This window comes from Cydia splendana, chromosome 19, assembly GCF_910591565.1.
Source record: "Cydia splendana chromosome 19, ilCydSple1.2, whole genome shotgun sequence".
NCBI classification, from domain to species: Eukaryota; Metazoa; Arthropoda; class Insecta; order Lepidoptera; family Tortricidae; genus Cydia; species Cydia splendana.
In genome coordinates this window covers 8,025,309-8,047,399 of record NC_085978.1, presented here as the reverse complement: position 1 = coordinate 8,047,399, position 22,091 = coordinate 8,025,309, and the positions used below count along the sequence as shown (strand labels likewise).

Genomic DNA, 22,091 nt, shown 5'->3' with positions numbered 1-22,091 from the left:
AACGGCCCAATGCATTTATAAAAATTTAAGGCATATTGTTTCTATTTTGCAGCGCAGGAAACTTTACCTAACTGTACTTTTTGCTGACATAAGATCAATACGGCGCCATAACGATCTATAAGGGAAGACCATCTTCAAGCTCTTTCGTCGCTTTTAGCTAGATTCGTAATTTTTAATATAGTGAACACCCTAACGGTGTAAAGCCCTGAAATAATGCAATATTTTAATTGCGACATTTTTATTCCTTATCAGTGTCAGAGTGAAGTTCCATTAAAATTCCTTTAGTTCCAAATTACTAGAGGACCTCTTAAAATACGGCGTTGGAATTCAAGAAATTTCATTATCTTGGTTGTTTAATTTTTGTTTGAATAACGAGTAGGTGCCTATTCTTTTAGACAGGAAGATGATAATTACTAACTTTTTAGGTAGCCTCGTGCCGTGTCTGTTTAATTATTTGTATTGGAATGTAAATTAAATATCAAATGTCAAATCGTAAAGTTACGGTAGTTACCTACCTGCTTAATTAAAGTATGTACATATTTGATTTCAATGAAATAATTTGATTTCTTTGCCACTTCATACTTTATAATTATCAATAGTGACAATCATTATATAATCCACTAGGGAACTCGTATTATTGTCACTGTGACAAGGTGCGAATAGGGGCCAATGTTACCATATGAAAAGGTGGAATATCATGACAAAAGTCTCGACATTACCCTAAAATTGACATTGCCTATATAGACAAACTTAATAGGTAATAGGTACTGGCCATTACTCCAAATCGTGTGTTATCGTTAGTAACGTGTGCACTTCTTTTTGACCACCTCATCCGTTTAGCTTCTGTTTCTGACTGACCGTGCCTCGGTTAAAATTTTCGACCTCTGCTTTGAAAACGGCACGCCTTAGTCGCCTTATAGTCTGACAAGAAATTGTAGACAATTATTGAGGGCGCCACTTCCTACATAACTGTCACATTTTAGCCGTAAAATGCTTAAACATGGCAACTATTTAGTATGAAATTTTTTTAGTTCCATTTTATTTTATTTTTACAATTTTATGTCGCACTATACCACTCAGCTCAGCTAGCGGCAATCTTGGGGTTTTTAGATCTTAAATAAAAATGTACGGAATCGCGCAAACTACCTAGACGAAGTAATTTTGCCATCCTAGACGTAACTTCAAACACAGCGCCATCCTAGACGTAATTTCAAACACAGCAAAACTTAACTTTAAGTACAATATGATAAGATCTAAATTCATCTGCAACCAACGTGTCTGGCGAGATACCTGCTGATTCATACGCAGCTGGCTTTCACCTCGCTAAGTTCAAGGTGAACTGCATCGTAAGGCCGGCACGCAAGGTCGTTTTTACTATGCCACGTGCTTTGCAGCTGCGATGACAGGTTCCATTGAGAAAGTAGGTACTTGACATGTTATATGGATTTATTAAAAAAGTTTTCTAATATAGGTTTTATTAATTTGATGATAATATTGATAATATTTATAGGCAAAAAATGATCACACACTCTGATATCCACCTATTGCCCGGCTGATAAATACCTACAGGGTGGCCCAAAAATACGTTGACAACGTATTTTTGGGCCACCCTGTAGAAATGTGTTTGTCATTTGTTTATTTTACGCCTGATATCTTTGGCGCTCTGACTGACGCAATCTTTGCCTTCTGAACGCCGTAAAATAGATTTTAAAGTTAATGAAGTCGTTAAATTAGTTGACTTTGTTCTTTGTTGTTATTATGGGAGTGGCAAGGGCTAATTACCTTTATTATTAACCCCAAAATGACTTCTGTTTGTCTTTATCTGTCACTTTCACATCAATCGTTGATTACTGTCATTTAAATTATTAATTATAATAATTACCTATGCATATTAATAGTAAGGTGCGGTACGGCTCCGCCTGCTCCGCCTGCTCCGCCTGTTTATTGAAATCGTACAGAATGCCTAATGTAATGAATTAATGATAAATTATTGATGAATGATATGATTGTGATTTCACTCACACGTGGTGTCTGAATAAGTATTGAGCAAGGTAGACATTAACGATAATTAAATACCTACAAACACCTTTTTCGCATATGGCACTCTAGTTAATAATGTAAAACATGGAAGACATTTCGATTAGTTGAAATTTCCCGCAGTCGTAATTACCCCTCTGCATCTTATTCAAAAGATAACAAAATATTCAGAAAATCATATCGTCAGTGAATTCATACTCGTACGTTATTGGATATGGAGAAATCCTCATAAGTTGACCTCTGTCAATGTCAACTTTTGTATGTATTTTTAGCATGGGGCGATATGAAATGAATAATGGAGGACATGTCAATATGAATATGATAAAGGGAGCGAGCGCATTATGACAGGGACACATAAGTTTTCTATAAAGCTTCACCCCTCTGTACAATCGTACTCTAGCACTACCTATATAAATTCGTTGTCTTAGCACTCCTCCGTTCCGATATCACGTTAGTTTAATGCGATGCCAACTGCATAATCCTGATATCTATATTTACTGGTAAGGTAGGGAGCTCATGTGTTTGCTAATCGGTCGGTTACCGCTAGTCAGACTGAGTTTGAATGTTTTGTTCGGAAAAGAAAACCTGGTTGCACCAACCGAGCTACCGCATTATGACAGGGACACACAAGTTTTCTCTATTAAGCTGCACTCACTACCACAGAATAAATAGTAGTACTAGGTACAGAAGATTCACTCTCTAACAAAACGCGTATATTACGACATTTACGACAGATATGACCGCAAGGTGGCGCAAGCGCGAACAGTACGGTTACCATCAGTTTGTCACTGACATAAACGCCGTCGAGAACGTAATTTACTTTCTATACGTCCCGTTTGCACTAATATGCGAGTGCGAGCGAGATGCATAGAAAGTAAATTACGTTCTCGACGGCGTTTATGTCAGTGACAAACTGATGGTAACCGTACAGGAGGCGTCCGTTCCGTAGCGACGCGACGAATTCGCGGAGTGTGCCACGCCTGGCAATACTCTGTAGAATCGTAATATAACACTTTCTAGATTAAATTCGTTGTCTACTCCGTTCCGATATCACGTTAGTTTAATGCGATGCTGCATAATCCTGGAGATCTATATTTACCGGTAAGGTAAATTTCAGGGAGCTCAAGTGTTTGCGAATCGTTCGGTTGATCAGACATCAAGACTGTTATACAGTTTGAGTTTGAAGCGTTAGTATCCGCATCGCTCGTCTCATTAGTTTTTCTTTTATTTTTTATTTCGTATCGAAAAAAAACGAAACAGGGAAGATTTCGTTCTTTCTCTGAGTTTTGAGTATGCATGTTTCCTTCGGAAAGAACAATCTTGCACCCATAACGGGCTAATCGATAGATGATTTTTCAGTCCGATTAACCGATATCAATAATACTAGTAGGTCTAGTAGGTAATTAAATACAAAATACAAATACAAAATCTTTATTCAGTAATAAAGACACAATTTTAGCTTACATTTTAGTTCACAACTATAATTATAGTTAATAACCTTAGCCGCTAAGTGCAAAGAAAATAATGGCGTAGTTACCGCACAGTTCAGTGACCAACCATAATCCCTAAGGGGTCATCCATTAATTACGTCACACGAATTTCTAGGTTTTTTGACCCCTCCCCCCCTCCTTGTCACATTTGGCAAACCCCTCCCCCCTAGTGTGACGTCACATTTTTTCTACGAAATCGCCAAATCGAATTAAGTAAGTACCTAAGTATTATTAATATTTTATCAAAATATTTTTGACGATATAAATATTAGTAATTTTATAACCAAAACTGCTTAGGAAAGAAAATTATACGAATAAAAACGATTATCGTTTTAAAAACTTGTTATTTAAATGTACAGCGAATAAAATAATTTAAATAAATTTTCGGTTACTGATGAATTTAAAGTGACGTCACAAAGTTTGTGTCTCCCCCCTCCCCCATGTCACAATATGTCACATTTTCTTGACCCCCTCCCCCCCCCCCTACACGTGTGATGTAATTAATGGATGACCCCTGTCGTTAGAATAAGGTCTACAATTGGCCAGTTAACTGCACTAGTATTAAATTATTCACATTAAATAAATATGTCTCAATAACGCGTTAAATAAAGTCAACTAATTAAAGTGCAATCATTCCGACACATTAAACACATGTTTTTCAGCAGAAGTAATTATAATTATAATGAATTTAAATTAATGATTGTTTCAGTGGTCACCGGCTGCACAGACGGCATCGGCAAACAGTACGCCAGAGAGGTAATTAATCACGTTTGTTAATCAATAAATATCACATTTGCATGTGACACTCATCTGTCAGTCAGTCCACAATTCTCAGTGGGCCAGCGTGGGAACTATAGCCACAAAATAGATAAATATGAACTAAATTACAGAAAACACACATGCCTTATGCCTCTGCCACAGAAATCACAGAATGCACGGTCGCACTCGCACGCTCCGAGCGTCACGAGCGTATACGGCTGTATACGCTCGCCGACCGCCATACATTTGTGGCGTCATCGTCACCGTCGTCCGTGCACGCTCCTGACGCTCTGAGCGTGCGTTTCCTGGTCCTCGAGTTAGAGTCCCAAGACCCAAAGACCCATGAATGTAGTAGATGAAGGTAGATGTAGTCTAAGAAAAATGTTGTGCCCCGCCCCCATTTTTACAGGCGAACTGGATGGCGCTATACTGCGCCATATTTTGTGGCGATTGGATTGTCAAGCGTCAACTTTTGAAAATCAGTTACTTGCGTAATGTATGGAGCCGTTCAGCGCCACTGCGCTATCTTATACATTTAATTAATATTTCACAGTGCTAAAGTATAAAACGTTCTGTCGCTCACCTTAGACCTAACTGCTTAACTAATAGCAAAGACATATGTAACTTCGTATAAGACGAATAAAGTCTAAGGAAAAAACGTGCCTCGGAATTCAAGTAAAAGTCATTCTCGAATAGATGCCGCACACACTTTTAGCCTATCCTCGGCTAGATGGCGTGACGACACCGTTTCATATTTAACAATTTTAACACATAAATATCAGTGAATGAACATGGATCAAAATGATATAAAAATAATAAAATCATGTATCCATATACAATACATTGTTTGATAACTTTATACGTTTTCATTTTGAGTTTTAGTCGTGTGTCGATAGATGGCAGTAAATTTACAGTAACTACAAAATTTACAATGACAGGACCCCTCTATACTATCTATTCTTTTTGCTAATAGTTAGGTAAGTACGTCAGTTCACAGGATAAATTGTGGAGTGATCTACGCCTGTTATAGCCCAATATCCCTCAAACGTGTTAGTTCCTTTGCCCATAACAATGGAACTTACGTAGGATGATAAAAACCGGACAAGTGCGAGTCGGACTCTCCCACCGAGGGTTCCGTACTTTTTAGTACTATTTGTTGTTATAGCGGCAACAGAAATACATCATCTGTGAAAATTTCAACTGCCTAATAGCTATCACGGTTCATGAGATACAGCCTGGTGATAGACGGACGGACGGACGGACGGACAGTACAGGACAGACAGAGTCTTAGTAATTAATAGGGTCCCGTTTTTACCCTTTGGGTACGGAACCCTAAAAAAATTATCAATAAAAGGAAATAAAAACCATAATGCCCACAACATACTTGTCTTAGGGGCTGTCCATAAATTACGTCATCGATTTTTGACGATTTTTGACCCCCCCCCCCCTATTATCATCCAAAAATCATGCTTCAAATGACCCCATTTCCTCCTACTTCATGCTACCGTCATCCGATGTCCAGACCCCCCCCCCCCCCTAATTTGAAATGACGTAATTTATGAATAGCCCCTTATATTAGCTCATAATACGTCTTCTTTCTGCGTATGTACAAACAGCAACACTCCTAACTGTACATCGGTGGACCTTATTACAAAAGGCATAAGGTCCACCGATGTACAGTTAACAGTGTGGGCGATGGTACGTCCAAAATATAGACGTTTTCAATCAAAAGGTACCACATTGTCGGTTGTCGAAAAGGTTGATTTCAAATTGAAGCTATATGGAAATAGCGCCTTATTGATAATCGACCATAAGTACCCTTTTGGTTGAGAATGGCACATTTAATTAAATTTTATAGTAACCAAAGTTGCATAAAGTTACATTAGCACTAATGTTCCAAGTGACTTTACGTTACTTTCTAGGTCGCCAAGATACTTAAAAGAGACATTAAATTAGTGAATGTTGTCGAAGTGTAAGCGCTGTTACTAAACTTTATTACTTGTACTTAGGTGGGTATAACTTTTCTGTGTAGTTCATTCTACAAGCAAATTTTATTTTCACATCACCTATTCGAAAAAGGGCTTTTTCTTCCCCGCTAGGAGGGATCAAAGTGGCACTTTTCTTCAATGCTAGGACGGATCAAAGTTGTACTTTTCTGTTCTAGGTCACGACGTTCGGGATTTTATTGTAGAATCCATCGCTTAATTTAGGATTCAATGTACGCCCTTGACGGAAATGTATCATTTTGATCCCTTGTAACACAAACTAGGTACTATTTAAGACGACCGGTCTGGCCTAGTGGGTAGTGACCCTGCCTATGAAGCCGATGGTCCCGGGTTCGAATCCTGGTAAGGGCATTTATTTGTATGATGATACAGATATTTGTTCCTGAGTCATGGTTGTTTTCTATGTATTTAAGTATTTATATATTATATATATCGTTGTCTGAGTACCCACAACACAAGCTTTCTTGAGCTTACCGTGGGGCTTAGTCAATTTGTGTAAAAAAATGTCCTTAATATTTTATTATTATTTATTATTTATTATATTTATTTAGCCATCGTTAGCTCGGAAGTGGAACATGATATCTGCGTGACATGTTTCGATAATTCCTGGTAATTAATTTACCTAATATGTATGTGTAGGTTAAATTGATAAGAGCTGGCACGAGATTTAATACTGAACCACATTGAACTGTCAAAAAAAAATAGAAAATGCAGGAAGCTCGAAAAAACCACGCTGGGTAAAGGCTTAGGCCCTTCTTTGCATGGTGATGGAAATTTCCATCATAACATTGTCCTATGAATTAAAGGTACTTTTGGAGGTGATATTGAAATTTATTTTCAAGACTGTCAACTTTCAACAATAATCCATTTTCCGGTTTTTTACTTAAATTTACGCAGTATTTTAATTTATAAAAATTACATTTGTTTTAAGACTAAATATCAGAAAATTTTGAAAAACCCAGAAGTTGATGATTTTTAGTACCTACGTTATTTTGGGCGTTTTTTTCGGAGTTTGTATTTTTTTTTATATTTATAGACTTTATCATAGGTAGGTATATCACAAATAGTGTACCATTCTGATGGTACTAAGATTTTTCATATATCTCTTACTGACAATTATATATTTACAAATATGATTTAGCCTATGCAAAGTTTAACACTGTTTTCTCAGTAAAAATCGATGATAGCGGCAACAGAAATACATCATCTGTGAAAATTTCAACTGCCTAATAGCTATCACGGTTCATGAGATACAGCCTGGTGACAGACGGACGGACGGACGGACAGTACAGGACAGACAGAGTCTTAGTAATTAATAGGGTCCCGTTTTTACCCTTTGGGTACGGAACCCTAAAAAAATTATCAATAAAAGGAAATAAAAACCATAATGCCCACAACATACTTGTCTTATATTAGCTCATAATACGTCTTCTTTCTGCGTATGTACATTTGTACAAACAGCAACACTCCTAACTGTACATCGGTGGACCTTATTACAAAAGACATAAGGTCCACCGATGTACAGTTAACAGTGTGGGCGATGGTACGTCCAGAATATAGACGTTTTCAATCAAAAGGTACCACATTGTCGGTTGTCGATAAGGTTGATTTCAAATTGAAGCTATATGGAAATAGCGCCTTATTGATAATCGACCATAAGTACCCTTTTGGTTGAGAATGGCACATTTAATTAAATTTTATAGTAACCAAAGTTGCATAAAGTTACATTAGCACTAATGTTCCAAGTTACTTTCTAGGTCGCCAAGATACTTAAAAGAGACATTAAATTAGTGAATGTTGTCGAAGTGTAAGCGCTGTTACTAAACTTTATTACTTGTACTTAGGTGGGTATAACTTTTCTGTGTAGTTCATTCTACAAGCAAATTTTATTTTCACATCACCTATTTATTTTATGTATTTTTTTTTATATTTATAGACTTTATCATAGGTAGGTATATCACAAATAGTGTACCATTCTGATGGTACTAAGATTTTTCATATATCTCTTACTGACAATTATATATTTACAAATATGATTTAGCCTATGCAAAGTTTAACACTGTTTTCTCAGTAAAAATCGATGATATTTTTTTTTACTATTTTACCAGAATCAGCAAACAATTACGTGACACATATGTTCATTTCAGGCAAAAAGAAAAAATCATGCAAAGAAGGGTTAATAAAGCTGAGGTCTGAGCTAGAATCCAAATTTTAAAATACCTATATGATATTGTATAAATTGCAAAATAAGTAAATGTAGGAGTCTCGTAGCCACGTTGCGCGCTGAGTAAAGACTTCATCATAAGGCTAATATGGTCTGTACTGGAATCAAAATCTCAAAATATCTATACGAGTAGGTGCATAATTTAGGTTAGAATTGTAATAGGCTCATATTGTCGATTTGATTGTCCGACAGGCGTGCTTTACGTTATCGAGCGATAATTATTTAGTGGTTTAGCTAGTCCGGAGCTTCAACTAGCGATAATATTTGACTGAGTCACTAGAGGTCGCATTCAATTTATTTGCTGTGTTGTTTATTTAGCGCCTAAAGTGACTGATGTCAGATATTATTCGATTTTTGATTGTATAAGAAGATTAATTAATAATTCGAATTTACCAGTAATTATATTAGGAGATTTTAACTTACATTCCGCGAGCCCATCGGTAAATACTGAATTTGAAATGTTTATAGCAGAATGCAATCTACAGCAAAAAAATACAGTGTTCAATGATCTCGGTAGAATGTTAGATTTAGTATTGGTTAATGAGGCTGTGGCTGGAGCATCGGTGTCCACTTGTGAGGGTATCGTTTCCAAGGAAGTCCACCATGTTCCATTAGAAATAACGTTACAGATTAGCACCAAACAAACCCCTATCACTACTCAACCACAATTCACCATTGAAGCCTCTACACCCCAAAGAAATTTCAGCAAAGCAAATTTCCATCTTTTGTATGCCCAAATAGCTAACACTTCCTGGAATGATACCTATTCTAATAATGAAGTTAATGATGCAGTTTCCACGTTCTACAACACACTTAATCAAAATATCGCTTCTTCTGTGCCATTTAAAATGCATAAAATACCTCAGGCCCGATATCCAGTATGGTTCACACCAGAAACTATTAAATTAAATAAATTAAAAAATCAGTACCATAAGCGGTATAAACTGAATAACAATCAATTAGATTATGGCTTTTTTATATACTATAGACGTCAAGCAAAAATACATTTAGAAAGGGATTTTGAAATATACAATAGACGTATACAATTAAACATTAAACGAGACGTTAAGTCATTTTGGTCTTACGTAAAACAACATAGAAAAAACAATGAACAAGCCATATTTGGCGACATGACTTCAGATCAAGTAGCAAAAGAATTTTCGAATTATTTCAGTAGTGTATTCCTACCTGATCCTCCTGCATTAGATATTCACACTGCTATTAAACACTGGGATACCTCCCATCAACTCATATCAATCGACCACATTGACGACAACGATATACGTGTAGCCATAAAACGACTAGCTCCTAAGAATACTCAGGGCCCAGACTTTATTCCACAATATGTAGTGCGCGATTGTTGCGAAGCTTTTATAAAACCATTGTCATACATTTTTAATCTGTCCATCAAAACCAATACTTATCCCTTGCTCTGGAAAATATCAAAAGTCCTCCCGATTCACAAAAGTGGCTCTAAATCTGATTTCAATAACTACAGGCCGATAGCAGTCCTTTCTGTGTTCGGCAAGGTGTTTGAAACTGTTCTATACAAAAAAATATATCAGCAGTTACGGGGGTGGTTCACTGACTCACAACATGGATTTTTACCAAATAGGTCTACCACATCCAATCTTCTTAACCTTGTAACATACACTACCCACCAGTTAGACGAAAAAAAGCAAGTGGATGTAATATATTTAGATTTCCGAAAGGCCTTTGATAGGATAGACTGTGATGTTTTATTGCAGAAAATGGCCAGGTGTGGTTTTTCTGAATCATTATTAACATTTTTCGCCAATTATCTATCTGGACGCGAGCAATATATTGTGTACAATACAGCTAAATCAGAAACGTACTCCGTCACTTCGGGCATTGGTCAAGGTAGCAGTCTTGGACCTTTACTATTTTTAATAACAATTAACGACCTTCCAGAATACATAAGACATTCCATGATATTGATGTTTGCTGACGACGTTAAGCTCGCTATGCCCATACAAAATCCATGTGATGTAAGTAAGCTCCAAACGGATATCGATAGCGTATATCGATGGGGTGCCATTAATAGCTTACACCTTAACTCAAGTAAATGCGCAGTTATGACATATTCAAGAACATCTCAGACCATTGATAGATCCTACACATTAAACGGCCAAATCCTACAAAATGTAAACTCTATTCGTGACCTGGGTACATGCTGTGACACTGAAATAACTTTTAATAAAAATGTAGTTCGAATTTGTAAAAAATCGCGAAAAGCTCTTGGTTTCGTAGTACGTCAATCCAAATATTTTCATAACCACCACGTCATTACTCTATTATATAATGCCTTTGTACGTAGCCTGTTGGAAAGTAACTATATTGTATGGTGTCCACACGAAAAAAAATACGTACTTCTCATTGAAAAGGTTCAGAAATCATTTGTTAGATACTTGTACTGGAAACAGTATGGTTACTATCCCTACATGTATCCTACGCAATTTGTGTTAGGAATGGTCGGTCATCAAAGTCTTGAGATACGGAGACAACTTGCAGTCATAAAATACTTCATTAGATTAATACGTGGTTCAATCACAAATCCGTGGTTACTGCAATATGTGACTTTTAAAGTACCTACGCCATTTGTGAGAACTACTCTTCGACCCCGCCCCACACCTCTTTTTATAATTCCCAGCACCAACACAGTAACTTTAGTCACTAGCCCTCTGTATGTAGCACTGAATCACATAAATAATATTCTTCTATTCGACCCCCTGACGGACATATTCTCACAGGAGGAACCGAGACTCCTAGCCACCGCAACTCGGTACTTGGAGTCGATCTCCACACCTACGACTATACCGTCATAGTTTAGTATTAGGTATTAGTCATGTATATATTATATAGTAATACAATAATTTGTTATGTTTATAACTTACATGTTTGGTATACCTGTTAATGTAAGTTGTCAATAAATAAATAAATGATAAATGATAAATAAATAAATATTATAATTGTGACATGATTACAATGAAGTCTAATGTTAGGAAATTTAATTGAAAACATTTCCGCATCCTACACGAAAGGACTTCTAAGATTATTTTAAAATTATATAAATATCGTGCCTTAGTCAAAACGCGAATATGTACTTAGTTCATTTATTTTCTGGAGTATATCAATACTATGAACTAATCTTATATTAATATATCCCTGAGGTGGCTGAAATTATGAAAATGTTTAATTTTTTTTATTAAAAAAATTAGGTATATTTACCGTCGAATTACCTGTCCCAATCATACTTAAGTTTTAAGTAGGTGATAATTAAAAACGACCCGTGGGAACTCAAATGTCTCGTCTAGACCTGGCTTAATGAGCGTATTAAATTGAACAAATGTGTCTGCACTCGCTAGTCAGTTGGATATTATAGTAAAATTATGCAAATCGTACGTGACCCCAGCGAAGCGTCAGACACTACTAGTTTTTGGGGAAAGTTTACATAGCAATACTTTATTTATATGATCTTACCTACAACAATGAGTGAATGAGTAAGATCCACTACTAGGGTACCTAATTCGCTAGTAACTAGCCACCGGCCAATAACTGGCCACCCTAAACTAAAAATGAATTCTATTCACCTATTAACAGAATTCATTTTAGTATAAGGTTTCATTCAATAACTGGCCAGCCTTCAATAACTAGCCACCATATCGCCACTGGCGAATTACCCTACTATTTTACAAATAGACAACAATTTTTTTTATTTAGTGTTTTTAAGTAGTCACACTACATGCTTTATAAAATATAAACTGAAATAGATGTCATATACCTACTAATGAAAAAGTGGCCGAGGCCCGAATCAAACCGCTTTCATCTTTCGCTTACGCGGCTAACGTTTTGACCACCAGACCTGTACGGTTACCATCAGTTTGTCACTGACATAAACGCCGTCGAGAACGTAATTTACTTTCTATACATCTCGCTCGCACTCGCATATTAGTGCAAACGGGACGTATAGAAAGTAAATTACGTTCTCGACGGCGTTTATGTCAGTGACAAACTGATGGTAACCGTACTGGCCACGGGCCACGGCGGTACCCGTTCTTTAGTTTATGACATCTATTTCAGTTTAACTACTACGTGGGCCATACTGAAAGTTTCTGGATTCTGATATATGAGAAGTCTTATTTTTTCTAAGTAGTCCAGGAATTTTCAGTATGACCTAAGTATTTTGTTGTTAGCAAGAGAGCAAATGTTTGAGCGTTTTGCATGCTCGGTTTGTCAAAAGGCAACTCTGAACGTAATCTATTAACAATATGAAGTCCCACAGGGCCTAAAAATTTATATTGATCTTTTTTGACGCAGGTATAAATATTAATTAATTCATTAAAATAGACGGACATCTCAATCTCTCTAATCTGTAAATGGATGTATGAGCCTTAAAGCTAATAGCTTTTTAATTTAAGTATTTAACATTAATAAATTGTATCTTATCTACCTTTGATATTTACTTACCAAAATTAAGATTAATTTTTCTCTTGGGCTATGAAATTATCGGAATATTTTGCGACGTCAGTTGGCTTTTTTTATTTAAATGTAAAACTTAAACTTAGCTGTAAAATAATTCTGAAGCAATGTTATTTTCATTACAAAGCCAAACAACTAACTACTTATATTTTCTCAAATCTAGACACGTGGCAGCGTGTCAAGCCAAGTTCAAAAGAAGAGAACAGGCGACGCAGCGGCCGTGTGTTATATATTACTTATATTACACGAACTATTTGGAGCCACTTTTAACCTCTGCATAACTCAAAATCTATTAAACATAAACATATAAAATTTGGTTCATTTATTATTGAAAGATTACCTCAATAGATCCGGCCGAGAAAACTTATGTTTTATTGATAATGTAGCAACAGAATGTTATGGAATACTTCAAGTAGATAAACGCAACTAGAAGACCACTGTAAAATTTTATGTTCATCCTAACGTCTCTTTCCTGCATTTCATTGTCGGATCATATTGGAATAAATAGACAAAGGTTTTAGCAGACAAGGCAAATGTGGAATGTACTGTCGATCTACATCGACACGTTTTTACATCGATCTACATCGAGACGGTTTCGTACATTAAATATTTATCCTTCTTAGCTACAGTTTTCTAGAGTTTAAGACGTTCGATATACTTCAGATACATTCAATTCTGCAATGAAATATATTTACCAAAACAACACCGGTCTAATAATCCTAAAATTCTCGTCAAAGTTTGACGTTTATTTTGGTGTTGCCAAAATTCGCTGGCTCAATATTACAAAGTTCTATGTTACATTTTCAAGATAGTTGAAATTCGACTTAACGTCACTATGACACTGTTCAAATTTCAGTTCGATAAAAGTAATATTAGGCCAGCGAAATCGCTGCCCCAATATTACAGGGTTCTATGTTACATTTTCAAGATAGTTGAAATTCAACTTAATGTCACTATGACACTGTTCAAATTTCAGTTCGATAAAAGTGAAACATAGTACCCTGTAATATTGGGCCAGCGAAATGGTAGGCAGTCTATAAGGTAACAGTCAATTATTTACTGTAGTATATGAAGTTAGGTTTAAATTATTCTGTAAATACAAGGTATTCAAAGTCGATGTAGTGGACAGAACGAAGTGGAGGTGATTAGTTAGAAAAGCTCCCATAATCATGAAGTATGAGAGTCAGAATATTTCGATTAACTAAATCAATAAGTTGTCATGTCTAAAATTACTTCCATCTAGAAATATGATTCCACAGATCATAGTATTTTATGCAGTAACATGCAGTAAAACTCTATGGCCCGTTCCATACAATAAAGATGTATGCAAATCTAAACGCGAAGGGAATATTCTATTGAAATATTTCATCCGGCGGAAATAAATGGAACTCACTGGATTTTGTTATATTACTCGGAACTATTTCATATTCTGCAGCTTATTGGGTTTTAGAAAATTCGGTTCACTTTTTGCAACTACCAAATTAATATAAAATCAAAGGTAGTCATAATACTGCAAAGAATACTTTTTCCGACCACAGGAAACCAGGTTATCTAAAAGAAAGAGTAATCATTTTGGCAGTCTGTATGTACGAGTATATTAGTATGTATGTTTAAACATTATATTTATTTGTTTTAATTATATTATTCCGTCGAAACATAAGCGAAATAAAATACCGGCTTCTTATAACTAAGCGCAAAGATTATACATCCACCAAATTAAGATGACCTTGGTATTTCTAACTATTACAATATTTCCGCTCCACATCCTAAAATCTCGACATAACAGTAAACATAATGCTTTCATAATCACACATGTCATTATTTCTTGTGATATGACTTTACAGTATATTTACATTATTAATAGGCAATTTAGTATGCAAACTAGACATTCAGGAATAATGCCGTGGTATGGTTATTAATGTAGGTGGATTGTGCGTCAGATCCGACAAATTACAATTTGCGTTGTTTATAGGTTATTTATTGAGAGCCATATTGTTCATTTATTATGCATATAAATATGGAAAGAAGGGGTCTCTAACCAGCGAATTATAACAGATTTTAACTAACAAAATTGTTAAAAAAAACAAACTTTACCTTTAACTTTAATCAAATCTTTAATCTGGTATTTAATCAAATCTTCTGTGTCAAACATGGCTAAAGAGAAAAGAAAGGTTGTTGAGAAAGTTGGTTGTGGGTGTATCTTCGATATAAAAAATATACAATTTGCTCCATGTTTATTGTTGATACGGTGGAACAAACGATACAAATATACCTGCAGTCCTGCATACATAAAAAACAACACATATACCTACTGCGAAAGTTTATCCTTTCTCTTTTTAATTTACTCATATAATTTATTTAGGTGTTTTACGATGTGATGATTCACTTTTATTGCGCCTTTACCATTGTCTTCACTGAAGCCAGCAGACATTTTTTCTGGGTCAACTACCTATATAAGACCTACAGGTCATTTACATTCTTGGAAAAAATTCTGGGAAACTTTGGCTACTGAACCTTATACGTAGGGTTTGCACGGCGGATCCGAAAAGTATGGGAATATCCGCGGATCCGGATCCAGATCCGGATAATTTCATACATATCGGATCCGGATTGCAAACCCTACTTATACGTGCAGTGGTAAAATATAAAGCACTAAACTAATACAGAGCTTTTTATTTCCAGTTGGCTGCCCGCGGTTGTGATATTGTTCTAGTCAGTCGATCTATCGACAAGCTGAGGGCGACTGCTGAAGAATTAGGTAAGTAAACAACATCTATAATTTGGTATAAAATTGTATAGATCAAACACAAATTTAATTACAGCAAGATTACAGGAGAGGACTGGGTCAAATTATGGCATTTTCTATTTAATTACCTATCGAACGAACTTTATTCAACGCTTATTTTAGTAATGTCGGAACTTGAGCTAGGAAATTCGAATCGAAACAATAAATTAGCCAAAAAGTAGGTACAGTCGCCATCAGATATATCGAAGCGGCCAAGGTGCTCACAAATATCTGAACACGCCCCTATTGTCAAGGCATTAGGAGTGCGTGTTCAGTTATTTTAGAGCACCTCGACAGCTCCAATATATCTGATGGTGACTACCTTGTCTTGAGGGCGGCCTTTGTCCAGCAGTTGGACGTCTTTCGGCTGAGATGATGATGATGATGAGGTACCTTGTGTCTAGCTTTGTTCGTCATACGCGCGCTGAATTCGTAGGTCATATTTTTTTATTTTAACCCGAGATCAACCGGGAAATAGCTAACATTACCTCATTTATTTTGACCGATTAGACCTAATAACAAGTCTAACTGTACCTACTCTCTGGCCTCCGCCCTGTCGAGGTTTTCCCGAGTGACTACGGTATGGGGTTCTTCAAAAAAGGAGTATACAGGATTTTAAGTCGGTAATGCAACGTCCCTGCAATGCGCATGTTGCTGATGGTGTTGCAGGTGTCCATCGACTACTGTGACCGCTTACCATGAGGCGGACCGTATGCTTGTTTGCCACCGACGTGGCATTAAAAATAACTGGAACTGATCCAGCGGCCTATACCTATTGAGCAATAGGCAGTTTTAAACCCCATTCTGTATTCGCCGGGCTGGGGCGGGCCGTGGCGGGCGTTCCAGCCATAAGTCATTTTTACGCGGCCACGCCGGCATCTGTCGTACATTTTTCATACCCATCTCCATTCGGCCGTTGTTGGTTTCAACTCATGGAACAGCCCCTTGTTTAATGGAAAGATAAAGGCCGAATCGTTTGAATTTATTACCAATATTTAGAGGGGGGACTGAAATCCGTAGAGACTGTTGGGCTTGAGACATCAGCATTTATTTTTAAGGGCAATATATCATATTATGTGCTCCAAAATCCGGTAGTTTAATTTACACTAATAACAATGTCTTTTAAGCTTGCAACTAACGAAGATTTATTTATGATTAATTTTACAAAAGACTTACATTTTGTTGTTCACGTTTCCTCTTTTTGTTCAACCAGAGAAAGACTACAAGGTGTCAACAAAGGTGATCCAAGCGGACTTCTGCGAGGGCGATGAAATATACACGAACATCGCTAGAGAGATCACAGATCTGGAAATCGGCACCCTGGTCAACAATGTAGGCATTTCCTACTCGTACCCTGAGTACTTCCTGGACGTGCCTGATTGGTGAGTTACATTTACCTATTGTTTGTCCAGAGAACGAAGGTGATCCAAGCAGACTCCTGCGAGGGCGAGGATATATACCTATAAGAAGGTCGCGAGAGAGATCACGGATCTGAAGTTCGGCACGCTAGTCAACAATGTCGGCATTTCCAACTCGTACCCCGAGTAATAGGTACTTTCTGGGCGTGTCTGATTGGTGGCGACTTATCTTTACTGATAATTACTAAGTATCTGTAATGTAAAAATGGCTTGAAGTGCAATGTTCGTAATCTGGTTTTATCAGTGGTTATTTAGTGTTAAACGAATTATTTAGATAAAGACTGTCAGCAAGTTTAAGTACGTAAACTGCGTGGTCAATAAAGGATAAAAATATATAGGTACGTGACAAACTGTAGTCACACAAACTGTATAAAACATCCCCCAAATTTCCGTTCAAAAACCGTTCCAATTCATGCTTTCAAATCTTCCGCTAATATCCCACCGTCTGTTGAAATTGAACGCAGCAAACCGCACCTTTCGTTCAGAAACGATTTTCAAAGGGAAGCAGGTGTTCGGGTATTGCCACCGTATGAAATAAGTGCCGTTCAATTGAAATATTATTCCAACTATCGTCGCTTTATCGAGGGATTATTGTGACGCTCGGCGCCTCACGGTATTTGATTTCCGAACGTGAATTTGCTGTTTAAATTTGACTAAAGTGTTTATTTGCATGTGCTTTATTGATGGTTGAAGTTAACGCGATTGCAAACTATGGATTTATGTGGATCCGTAAAAGAAAATGGACAATGTTGCGTAGGCGCGTATTTCACGCGCGAGTCTGTTTTTCAGATTTTACAGTTTTATTTTTACACGAAGCTTTTGCAAAAACAAAATAAAACCAAATTAGGAAAAGTATTATGTACAAAAAAAAATGGTAATAAATATTGGTCCCGAATTTAAATAGCATAAAAATACACTTGAATATGCAATATAATATTTCCATATATTTTACTCGCAAACGAAGTGTATAACTCTAGCATATAACTATTTTCTCCTTGATCCTCTGCCGATATCGGCTCTCGCTCCCCTTGGGACCAATAACTTACCTCGCACAATATGTGTTATTTCATGCTATTGTTGTATAATCTACTATTAATGCACTCTTCTCATATGGCAATACGCTGGCAAGCTCGTCTTGCAATGTAGACGTTAATTTTAATAACATTAACATTTAGAAGAAAACCCCTCGTTGTATAATACCACCCATTAGCTAACCATTAATCGTCTAATTATTATTGCATAATACCGTCCATTAGCTATCCATCATATCTAGTATCTACTTACTCATCATATATCGGGTGGAGCAGAACGAAGGACTTTTACGCAAACGGGGAATTGTTTAGGCTACGTACTTTATTTTTCACTTATTAATCACGTTAATATTTCTAACTGTTTTAGAGATACAGTTTGTTAAACATTAGTGCATAAATCTGTATGTTACAACCCTAGCAAGTAGATCCTATTGTATGACATGACATGTGTCAATTTAAAATGTAAATATCTTTGTAGGGTTGTCACTGATATAAAAATATTTCATTTTAGTGATTATGTTTTACTTGTTACTTCAGCTTTACGATTATAATAACTCGATTGTAGATCACTTAGATAACATTATCCTTTCAGCTCAGTCTCTAGAAATGTTCCACCCTGTATGTATACTATGATAAAACGTATTGCATAAGTCATTTCCTGATGACATAAAAACCATAAAGTGCGCCCGTTGAAGTGTAAGGTTCGAGTAATTTAAAACTAACTTTTATTACAATTTTTATAATTATTTAACATTTTTACAATTGGTAATACTGACAATATTTTTAATGAAGGTAGTTTGGGAGTTGAAAATAAAAAAATATAGAAGACGGGTAGAAGGCAGTCAGTTAGTTCGGGGCGTTCAAGAATGTAAAAGAGGTCGAGAAGAAAGAAAATAAATGTTAATTGTGGATTACCAGTACAACTGTGTTTTATTAAGGAAGATTCTAACAAGTCAGAAGCGGAAGAACCAGCGCTAACGAACGTAAGTACACCTGATACTCAAATAATGGAAAAGTGAAAGTTTAGAACAGTATTCCAAATTTTGTATTAAAGGAAAAAATGGAAAAATTTACGCTTCCGGCAAGAAGCCGGAAGCGTAAATTTTTCCATTTTTTCCTTTAATACAAAATTTGGAATATCGCTCGCAGACGTATCTGCTTGATAAAAAATTGGTTTAGAACAGTGCACATAGGCACAAGGAAAAAGTTGTATTTCCGACTATCATATTGTTATATTATAGTAGTATTACATATAACTACAAGTATTACGAGTACGAATGCGTATAACGTTGTTGTTTTAATTTCGTTAAGGTTTAAGAGGTAAAAGTATAAAAAAAAATCATATGAAGTCGGTAAAATACAACCGTATTGTAATGTATTGTAACGTCGAAAATGTAAATAGCTATGAATAGATTTTGTTTACTTATTTAATCTTAAGGCTTATTCGGCCAACGGCACGACATATTTTGTGTTTGATGTATTCAGTTTTGAATTACAGATAATAATATTTTAGTATCTAGTTAAATGGTTGCATAAAACAGGCAGGGACATATTGTATTTAAACGTGGCTCATGCTTTTATATTTCCAAGTTCCAGAAAATGGGTGATGCGGCTGAAAATGACCGCAATGGAGGCAATCGCAGGCTATTGACTCCATTGCGGCATGAGCACAATGAGACGGTAGACAGACGCTCCCGAAGCCGGACGCATGTGAACAGGCGCAGTCGTAGTCGCGTGAGCAGGCGCAGCAGGAGTTCTAACCGCCGTCGCTTACAAGATCGGGAAAGAGAACTGGACATCGAACGCGAACGCGTACGTCGGTTGGAACGTGACCTGTTACGAGAGCGCGATGAAGACCGTAGGAGACGCAGCGAACGCACCAGCCGTCGCTCCAGCTTTGAGAGGACCTTACGCCACAGTCGGCCTCGCAGCACTGAGCCAGCCGAGTGACCGAGTCGACATCCTAGCAGAGATAGGATCGAGCGGCGAAGCCGACGTCCTAGCACTGCAAGGAACGAGCGTCCGAGTCGCATAAGTGAGCCCAGCCGCGACCGACACACTCAGCAACCAGAGCCGTATCGACAGCGGGATCGTCACCCGAGCGGGGAGCGTCGAGAGATAAGGTCACGTAGTCCTGTATTTTCTAGTAAAGATATTGTAGGCATTATTCAGTCACTGAAGAGTGGTCAATCGTCGCATGCTGTAAACCAGAGTACACAAATGAATATTAAAGGTTTGGATTATAAAAATATCGTACCGGAGTTTGATCCTTCCGCGAAAAGCCAACGTATTGACGTTTGGCTACGGAAAGTTAACGAATGCGCCTCTGTTTACAACTGGGACGAAAAAACCACTGTTCATTTTGCGATGCAAAAACTCCGGGGCCTGGCCAAGACCTGGTATGAGAGCCAGAGCTCTATTTTGTTCACTTGGCCAGAGTGGCAAGAAAAACTTACTGCCTCATTTCCATGCGACCAGAACTATGGTCAGTCCCTGGAGGAGATGCTTAGACGACGTAGTCGATTTAACGAGCCAATCGAGGTCTATTTTTATGAAAAACTTGCTCTTTTAAATAACTGCGATATTAAAGGAAAACGGGCGGTTGAATGCCTAATTCACGGAATTGCGGATAAAACTACTAAATCTAGTGCTTTGGCGCTCAGGTGTACTGAACCGGAGGCTCTATTACAGTTTCTAATGAGCAATAAAGAAACATATTTGCCTCAATATGCACCTTTTAAAAATAAAGCTTCTAATGGTGCACCTGGTTCAGTAGATAGCAACAAAACAAATAGGCCTCCTACCAAATCCACCCCCAGCTCGAGCACTAACGGCATATATTGTTTTAACTGTAAAGAAAAGGGGCACCCTTACTTACAATGCCCGAAACCCTTGCTTAAGTGTAATCAATGTAATAAAGTAGGGCACTTAGTCGAAAATTGTTACTTGAAAGAAAAATCTACAAATTCAGACACGGCGAAGACTGTAATGTGTGTTTCAAGTGAGAAGCCAAACGAGAAATATTTCAAGAATATAACTGTCAATGGCTTGCCAATGGATGCATTTGTAGATTTTGGCAGTGAGGTGACGGTATTGAAAGAATCCACTCTCCCGCTATTGAATGTTACTCACGATGGAAAATCAGCTGTATTGACAGGTTTTGGGGATGGTCTGGTAGAGGCATTAGGATCCGTCCTTTTAAAATTGTCTATCGACGGAGTAGATGCGACCGTTAAATGTAAAGTTGTAAAAGACCACCTATTGAATAGGCCTATTTTGGTTGGTCAATCGTTCACTGAACAACCGCATATTCTTGTTATTAAGGACTCGACCAGGTTACTGTTTTATAACATTGGCGTCGAAATACCTAGCCATGACCCGGACTCCGACAACGAACATTGCGTTAGGGTTAGCATAAAGGATCACAGTATTTTACACGGTATGGCTAATGTGAAGGCCGTTTCTGAGCCCAAATTTACAGGAAATATATTCTTAAGCACCAAACTCATAGGAAAACCAAATCAACAGTTCGTCGTAAGTGGGGGAGTTTACCCTGTTAAAGATGGTAACTTAAATGTCGTAATTACACCTTTAACAGTCCCGTGCTTATTACAGAAAAATGCAGTGTTTTCCCGCGGAGAAAGGGTAGAATTAGTAAATCGTATAGTCGCGCATTCAACTGAGATGCTCTCACCAAATGGTAAGTCAAGTTCTAATCCTACATGCTTAATAGCTGATCCGATAGATGTTAACCAGATAAGTGTAGGCGAAACGGTGTCGGAATCAGATAAACTTAAATTAATGGATTTACTCGAAAAGTACAAACATTGTTTTGCATATA

At 37.0% G+C, this 22,091-nt stretch overlaps 2 protein-coding genes across 2 annotated transcripts in view; both read left to right on the top strand.

Annotated features, from left to right (window-relative positions):
- LOC134800243 (uncharacterized) overlaps positions 1-22,091 on the top strand; it is a 299,703-nt gene that overhangs the window by 170,348 nt on the left and 107,264 nt on the right. The window lies entirely within an intron of this gene.
- The window catches only part of LOC134799969 (very-long-chain 3-oxoacyl-CoA reductase-B), a 44,805-nt gene that overhangs the window by 11,155 nt on the left and 11,559 nt on the right, over positions 1-22,091 (top strand). The window contains exons 2-4 of the mRNA XM_063772399.1: positions 4,237-4,283; positions 15,699-15,774; positions 17,015-17,183. Coding sequence (XP_063628469.1) covers positions 4,237-4,283; positions 15,699-15,774; positions 17,015-17,183 — 292 coding nt within the window. The remainder of the gene's footprint in view (positions 1-4,236; positions 4,284-15,698; positions 15,775-17,014; positions 17,184-22,091) is intronic.